Source organism: Lipotes vexillifer, unplaced genomic scaffold (assembly GCF_000442215.2).
Source record: "Lipotes vexillifer unplaced genomic scaffold, Lipotes_vexillifer_v1.1 scaffold410, whole genome shotgun sequence".
Lineage (NCBI taxonomy): Eukaryota > Metazoa > Chordata > Mammalia > Artiodactyla > Lipotidae > Lipotes > Lipotes vexillifer.
The window spans coordinates 1,808,126-1,816,845 of record NW_006794028.1 but is presented as its reverse complement, the minus strand read 5'-3'; the positions used below and the strand labels follow the sequence as shown (position 1 = coordinate 1,816,845).

Here is an 8,720-nt window from a genome sequence, read left to right as displayed (position 1 = left end):
TCCCTTCTGGCAACTCGCTGCTGCCTCTGTGGGTCCCCAGACCTGAGTGTGATGACTTACCTGTGGAGGTGCCCGTAGTTTTTAGATGAACGAAGGTTCCAGGTAATGCAGAATCTGAGCCATCCAGTCTGGACGGACGAGATCCCGGTGTAGGCAAGAGTCTGCAGGATCTGCCCCAGGCATTAGTGGCGAGGATGGAGTTCAAGATTGAGCCACGTCCCTGTGAATCTGGAGCTCCCCATAGACGGCTTTTCCATGGGCCAGACGTGTGGACAGACAGGCCTCACGTGATGGGGCCAGCAGGTCGCCGAGTGGGTGAGAGGGGAGAACGAAGAGCTGAGGTGCCCCCTCTGGGTCCACCTGCTTGGCTTTTCCAGAAGCCTGGGGGTGCTCCATGCCAGGACCTGCCTTTTGATGTCTCTCACCCTCTCTTCACAGTCCTCCTCTCCTAATGTTACAGGGAAGAGCTAAATCTGACTCCATATTGGATCTGTTTCTTTTACTTTAACCTTTGCTTTCCGCTGCTTTGGTTCACTAAAAGGATCCTGTCTATACATAAGGGTCCGCCTCAGGGAACCCTGCCCCTCTGCCTAGATATTAAACCAAAGTGCCTTTGTTCAGGGCAACATCCGGCCCCTGTCCGCCTGTGCACGGCTGCAAGACAGAAGAAATTAACACACGGCCTGCCCGAGGCTGGCCATTCCAGGGGATATTTACAAAACTTACGGCCCTTTTACTTTACTTCCTCACCCCTCCCCCTCTCTGTGCTATAAAAGAAACTGGCATCAAAACCCCTATAGGATGGTTCTTTCGAGACTTTAGTCTGCCATCTTCTCAGTCTGCCAGCTTTCCGAATAAAGTCGTATTCCTGCCTCAGCACCTCGTCTCCCGATTTATTGGCCTGTCGTGTGGCGAGCAGAGCGAGCTTGGACTCCATAACACTAACTCCTGGCAACATGCCTCCTGATTCCCTATACGTTTTCTAAAATGACAGTCTGCAATCTGATAAACAAACCCAGGATAATGTGTGAGTGGCGGAGGGCTGAGGGAGGCCCCCAGAATCCGCCGGGAGACAGTGGGCTTGTGGGAAGACTGTCCATTGACCTTGTTTTCTACGAGCGGGCAGTGATGCCGACGTGAGATCTTGGCGGGGTGGGGGGCGGGCAGCAGAGACACACAGGGCGATGGTTTGTGACCCATCGGGTGATTCCCAGGAGCCAGGGGACAGACCTGCGGGATCAGGATCCCCCAGCCAGCCAGATCATTACAGATTGCCACGTCCTACCCAGAAATTCCCATTCTCTGCACCTGGGGAGTGCCCCAAACACCTATATTTTGAACTAAGTTCCCTAGGTGATTTGATATGCAACTAGGCTTGGGGACCACTACAGACATTTGTGCTCAATAGAAACAGAATCAGTGCTCAGGAGAGGCTGAGATTTGGGGGCAGATAGATCTCATGGTACCTCCTGGTAATTCACATCAGCACCAGTAAGGCCCGTTCACACGAGACTTTCTCTAAACATCACGCTCAGTGCCTTCCTACCCTTCGGGGACCGGCAGCTCAGAAACTCTACTCTTCTCTCTGGTACAGTTAGTTCAAGGAAATTTCAGGAGTGCCGAGTGCCTATGACGACAGAAAAAACAGCACTTTAGGGTAAAACCAAATGAATATATGTCAATCCACTGTATAGCACAGGGAGCTATATCTCGGTGCTCTGTGAAGACCTAGATAGGTGGGAGGGAGGGGATATATGTGTACATATAGCTGATTCACTTGGTTGTACAGCAGAAGCTAATGCAACATTGTAAAGCAGTTATACTCCAATAAAAAAAATATTTTTTCTTCTTTGGCCTAGGCTACTCAGTGAACGAAATTGCCTTTGTAGCCCTGAACTGCTCCAAGTTTCAGGGGTTTGGTTTCATTCTTTTTATTATTTTTATTGGACAGAAAGAAAAGCTTGGAATAATTCCTTTGCACAAAAGGATTTTTTTTTTTTTTAATCTCGTAATAAACTGGGTCAGTTCTCCCCACCCTCTATGAATATATTTGAAATCATTTCCTTTCTGACGACTGGAGGTTTTCCCTGGTGCCTCGTCTGTCTCTCCTCCATTCATTAGTGATTAAAACCCTCTAGCCGTCAAGAAATCAGCTTTCTGCGAGGGCCTGCTTTCCCAGCCATCAATGTTTCTGCACAGCTCTTAGAAAGGAGATAACGCTTATCACCTGCCCTGCAGGATACGGTGGAAAGTACCCGGGGATGTGGGCCTGCCTGCCTGGTCCCCCTCCTAGAATGCGCTGTCTGGGAGAATACGCTGATCTACGATGAAAATGAGAGGCCAGGAGCATCCCTGCTAGAGGAGCCAGATATGGTGAATTAATTCAGAAGAGGCCCTGCTTTCAACACGGATCAGGTTCCATGCAGTCAATTCGTGTCACCATCCTGAGTTAGCAGTTTGACTTAGTGTGAGATCCGTTTCATCCTGACAGATTCTGAAGGATTTCACACCGTTCATTGACAGAATTTCTGCCTAAATAAAGGGGAAATGGGGTACGGTTTGCAGCCAGTTGGAGTGGTTCTGTTTCCTCCCAGTGAGAGGAGTTGGTACTGACTCCGAGGGAAAGCCAAGCGTTCCACTCAGAAGCCAACGCTGCAAGAATTTGCCAGAACTAGAGGAGGGAGTTTGAGCCTCTGGGATTCAAAGTCCTTGTTAACTATTCTGATTTCATCGGCGGAGGGGTTATTTTCATTCCTCCCTAGAAACGAGTGAAAAGGTTAACGCTCAGCTTTCCATTTTTGTTTGTTATTTCTGTCTGGTACACGTGATTAGGACATATCGAGGAAAAACTCGACCAGATGTTTGCTCGAGCCAGGTGTTTAGACAGACCAGATTTCTGTCTTGCTTTTGTAATTGCCAGTGGAGAAGCCGTGCCTTTGATCACGGTCACGTTTCCTCTTTGGCTCGTGACTTTGGACCGAGCACTTAGACCCTCTGCCTCATAGAAGCTTTAAGTTACGCTGCCAGCTGGTAGAAAATAGAACACCCTCCAGAGTCTTGATTTACGTATTTGAACGTGAGATGTGCACTCTGGTGACCACGGGAGATTCAGCTGTCTCCTCTTTTCCGAATCCCCTGCTCGAAACCTCTCCTGAGCTCTGCTACTGCTGCCCGCCCTGGGCCTCAAGCTTGCGGGGTAGGTAAGTCATAGATGCCAAAGATAGGTTGATTAGTATGATTTTTGCACACATCCCATGTGCCAGGCCAGGTGCTAAGTGCTTCATACGCATGATCTCATTTTAAACCTCAAAACAGTGGTGATGAGTGGCCGTGATCAGTGCCTCTGTCTTTTGCCTCCTGCTTTCAGCTTCCCCTGGCCTCTTCCTCCTTTCCTCTTTCCTTCCCTCCTTCTCTCCCTCCCTCCCTCCCCTGAAGGGGTTTCCTGAGGCCAGCAGTGCTCCTTGGACGCAAAGCTGCAGAGGTTGGGTGAACATGTGAACTACTGAATTTTGCTTACTGTCTGCAGACTTCATGCTTCCACTCCCCCGCTTGGGGGTCAGGTGGTTGATGGAGTCTAACAGAGATTATGCCCCAAAGAGGGAAGACCACACACCACGAGCCACAGATGAGCCTTCTCCAACATGCAGGCTGCCCTCGGTCCTAACAGCAGAGAGAGGCTGAGTCAGGCGTTTGCCGTGCTTTTGCCCAAGTCCAGAGACCACTTGTGTCTTGTCCGCTCAGCATTCGAACTCCTGCGGTAACCTGAAATCAGACACCTCGGCAACCTCTGACCTTGGTGCTCTGGATTTCACGTCCCCGCTAAAGGGAGGAAGAGAAGGGGAGCTGGGGGGTGCTGCCTAGCAAAGGGCCCCTCTGCCCACTCACCTCCGTCGCCTAAGCCCTGCTCACGTTCATCCCGTGTGCATTACTTTCTGTCTTCTCGCCTGGCCAGAATGCCTTTTATAATCGGAGAAACAAAAGTGGAGTGAGGTTGCAAGAGACTTGTCCGTAGATGCTACCGTCTGTTCCTGATGTGTCCTCGGCAGACTTGGATTTTTCTTTTTCTCTGTCACGTGTTTACTGCTCCAGGCTGGATTCTAGCCTTCTTGAAGGATGAACTCATTCAAAAACTATAAGATGGCTTTTCAATAAATCTGTAGCTCAGAATCATAAAGCCCGAGGGTGGCGTTTTCCCCATTTGGATTCATAAGTGGAATATGTCTGATGAAGGAAGACACATGGGTTATTTTTGAAGACATCCCAGATGTCCACTGTCTGGGTACCCAGGACGATGTATACGTGTGGTGTGTGTGTGTGTGTGTGTGTGTGTGTGTGTGTGTGTGTGTGAACAGTTTTACATCATAAGTACTTTCCATAAGTACCTTGTTGCTTTAGCTCATGACACACTCTGTCTGAGGCCCTGGAGGAGGACGTGCCCTGATCTCTCCAAGCAGCATCAGCCCAGCCTGGCCTCCAGGAAGCCTAAAGAAACCATGATGCTTTTGTGTGCATCTCTCAGAAAGGATGGCGCTGGCTGTCATTCTTTCTCACCAAGGAGATATTTTTCTGGCACATTCTGCTAGCATTCTCATCTCCTCACGGCCCTCTTCCCTCCACTGACTCTCAAGAGAGAACATTTTAAAACATCTCCAGTGGGTTCTGTGCATTAAATCTAGCAAGGGCTTCCCTGGTGGCACAGTGGTGGGGAGTCCTCCTGCCGATATACAGGGGACATGGGTTCGTGCCCCGGTACGGGAAGATCCCACATGCTGTGGAGCGGCTGGGCCCGTGAGCCATGGCCGCTGAGCTTGCATGTCCGGAGCCTGTGCTCCACAATGGGAGAGGCCACAACAGTGGGAGAGGCCCGCGTAGCGCAAAAAAAAAAAAATCTAGCAGGAAATAAAAATGATACCGCCTGTGGGGATCTCATGTCTCATACCTCCCTGATGTTGATTTACTTTATGAAATATAGTTGAAAAAGTCTTTCTGGCTTTGGAATGGCTATAAGGGCTCAAAATCTTGCTTTCTCTTGGCAGAGTATAATATACTATATGGTGACATCCCCCAAACTGTTTTCCTGGATCAAAAACGAATCCCTTCTCAAGTCCCTGCAGCCCTTTGCCAAGTGGCATTACATTGAGCGTGACCTTGCAATGTTCAACATGAACATCGATGACGACTATGTCCCGTGTCTCCAGGGGATCACTCGAGCCAGCTTCTGCAACGTGTATCTGGAGTGGATTCAGTACTGTGCACGGAAGAGGCAAGAGGTAGGTAGGGGAGGTGGGGCTGAGGAGTTGAGTGTAAGTTTAAAAAGCAAGGAGCCTTGTAAAGACCATCTCTTTCTTTTCTTTTTTTAAAATTTAATTTAATTTATTTTTTACACAGCAGGTTCTTATTAGTTATCCATTCTATACATATTAGTGCATACATATTAATCCCAGTCTCCCAATTCATCCCACCACCTCCCCCTGCCGCTTTCCCCCCTTGGTATCCATACGTTTGTTCTCTACATCTGTGTCTCAATTTCTGCCGTGCAAACGGGTTCATCTGTACCATTTTTCTAGGTTCCACATATATGCGTTAATATACGATATTTGTTTTTCTCTTTCTGACTTACTTCACTCTGTATGACAGTCTCTAGATTCATCCACATCTCTACAAATGACCCAATGTCGTTCCTTTTTATGGCTGAGTAATATTCCATTGTATATATGTGCCACATCTTCTTTATCCATTCGTCTGTCGATCGGCATTACCATGACCTGGCTATTGTAAATAGTGCTGCAATGAACATTGGGGTGCATGTGTCTTTCTGAATTGTGGTTTTCTCTGGGTATATGCCCAGTAGTGGGATTGCTGGGTCATATGGTAGTTCTATTTTTAGTTCTTTAAGGAACCTCCATACTGTTCTCCATAGTGGCTGTATCAATTTACATTCCCACCAACAGTGCAAGAAGGTTCCCTTTTCTCCACACCCTCTCTGGCATTTGTTGTTTGTAGATTTTCTGATGATGCCCATTCTAACTGGTGTGAGGTGATAACTCATTGTAGTTTTGATTTGCATTTCTCTAATAATCTCTTTCTTATACTATAGACTATAATGAAATAGAGGCGAGGAAGGATACTAGTATTTGGTTTTTTTAAATATATATAAATTTATTTCTTTTTGGCTGCATTGGGTCTTCGTTGCTGCGCGTGGGCTTTCTCTAGTTTTGGCGAGCGGGGGCTACTCTTTGTTGCAGTGCACGTGCTTCTCATTGCGGTGGCCTCTCTTGTTGTGGAGCATGGGCTCTAGATGTGCAGGCTTCAGTAATTGTGGCACGCAGGCTCACTAGTTGTGGCGCACGGGCTCTAGAGTGCAGGCTCAGTAGTTGTGGCGCATGGGCTTAGTTGTTCCGCGACGTGTGGGATCTTCCCGGACCAGGGCTCGAACCCGTGTCACCTGCATTGGCAGGCAGATTCTTAACCACTGCGCCACCAGGGAAGTCCCAGGACACTAGTATTTGGATAAGTGTTTAACAATTAAGCACAATGAAATGGAAGAATTCATATACCATGTCTCCAGTGAAGGGGCCTGGAAGGTACGTTTTCCTCTTTACTGTGTTCAGCGTCAGTGCAGTGTTAAGCCTCCTTCACGGTTTTAAAACTCTGGACAATTCTTTGTTTAGAGTTAGTTTTTGAGATTTCCGTACAGAGTATATCTGTGCTGAAATGCAGAGGATTTGCTGAACATATTGAATCGTGGACCAGCACATTCTCTTTAGCAATCAGGCAGTCCAAGCTACTTCTGTAGGTTTGTGTGTGTGTGTGCGCGCGCGCATCGTTGCTCACGTGCTGAGGACACTTCTGGAGATGAAAGCAGCCTCTTAGAAATGAAACCAAGGACAACGACATCTTAGAAAAGGAAGACAAGGAAGCAGACAAGGAGGAGAAAGGGGAGGTAGGCAAGTGGAGGGGGTCGGTCATCTCTGCTTCTCTGGATTTGGAAAGCTTCTCACAATGTGCTTTTGAAGGAAATGGTAGATCCAAGTTGAAATGGCCTTCTCAGCAGCTGATGGTGTGTGTTGTGTGACCTGTAGAGGGTAAACCAAATTATGACACTAGCCCAGGTCCTTGACCTTTGCATGAGTGATGGAAAACAGGTGGGAGAAAGAGTAGGTGGCAGAGTCTGCTTCCCCCAGATGCAGCCAGAAGAATGTGTGCTGAGACCTTTACCCACGCTGAGCCTCTCCTGGTGGCTGAAATAGTCAAAGAATCTACTGATTTTCCTGGCGATCCCCACAATGGTGGCATTCCTCTTTCCTCAGCTGGCTCATAAAAATGAAATTATTTCTCTTTTCTTGCAAAAGAGACTTTAAGTTTAAATTCCTTCTGCATCTCCCCATGCCCCTCTTTTTAAGCTATGGATGACCCCCTTCATTTAATTGTTGGAGTTATGGTCAGCTCAGTGGGCTTCTTGTTGCTGAGGCAACAGAAAACCCTCATTTGCACTTGATTCCCATACTTCTTCTGTCCCTGCTGGTGTGCCTGTGCCCTGCATTGGACAAGGTTAAGGTGGGCGTTGCACAGGGTTAAGGTGGGCGTTGCACAGGGTTAAGGTGGGCGTTGCACAGGGCCAGGTGGCGGCTCATTTGACTGCAAGCTCTCACCATCTTCCTGACCTCGAGGTGCCATATGCACAATTCCAGGGAAATAGGCCAGCCAGCCTCGTGTTAGTCCCTTTACTTTCCTAAGGTAGTTTCCCCATTCAAACTTTTTTTCCACGTCCAACCTCAAGAGAAACTCAGGAAGCAGAGTTTCCCATCTGTCAGGTCACTTTAATGGGGCCCGGGTGACCACCGTGGGGTGACACAGGGAAAGCCTCTGCGTTTATAGTTGTCTGTTGGTCCGGAACCCACGTGAAAGCTGAATTAACATCCTTGTTCTTCCAGCCCTCGAAGCACCTGGACAGTGACGAGGACTCTCCTCTGGTGACTTTGTCGTTCGCACTCTGCATCCTGGGCAGGAGAGCTCTGGGGACTGCGGCTCACAACATGGCCATCAGGTACCTGGGGAAACAGTTGTCACAGACACCAGTTGGCATTTTATATGTTGGGCAGATTTTTGTCCATCGTTTTCTTTACTTTAAAGTTAGACTGCTCCTACTTCCTCCAGAGTGTTCTCTCCCTAATAAATCATGTTGGGCCTCTGAGAAGACTTTTTAACCACGGTGATCTGGAGAATTAGATGTGGAAACAGCCGTAATACAGAACAGTCAAAACCCCAGAATTCTGGGTATAGGGCGTTGTTCTATGTTACAAGGTTCCTTGCAAATTTTCTGGGAAGGTTAAATGAAATCATGCATACAAAGCGCCTAGCCTGGTATTTAGCGGAATCAATGCTCAAAAGAACGTTAGTTCCCTTCCCCCGTTTTTCTTCACAAAAGAAAATTGTCACTTCTGTGCTTTAACTCCAGCCCCTGCCCCACGCTGACTCTGTGGGGCTTTGATGATTGCATGCTGTTTCTCCTGTTTTTTTCAAACTCCCTTTCTGCAAGTTTCTCTTCTTAAAGAACAAAACGATGTTGTGTTTAGCCTTAAACTCTCTCCTGGCCCCTTTCACCCTCCTTCACTGTCGGTCCCTGAGGTCTTGCCTTCACAATCAGGCCCCTGAACTGGCATGACAGATGAAGCTGTGCTCTTTGGCCCGACCTCCTCCTCCTCCAGGGAAACCGCGCT

At 48.2% G+C, this 8,720-nt stretch overlaps 1 protein-coding gene across 1 annotated transcript in view; it reads left to right on the top strand.

Moving 5' to 3' along the window:
• Nucleotides 1-8,720, top strand: part of PCNX2 (pecanex 2) — a 277,088-nt gene that overhangs the window by 244,392 nt on the left and 23,976 nt on the right. Inside the window, exons 27-28 of the mRNA XM_007466993.1 lie at nt 5,037-5,270; nt 7,935-8,047. Coding sequence (XP_007467055.1) covers nt 5,037-5,270; nt 7,935-8,047 — 347 coding nt within the window. The remainder of the gene's footprint in view (nt 1-5,036; nt 5,271-7,934; nt 8,048-8,720) is intronic.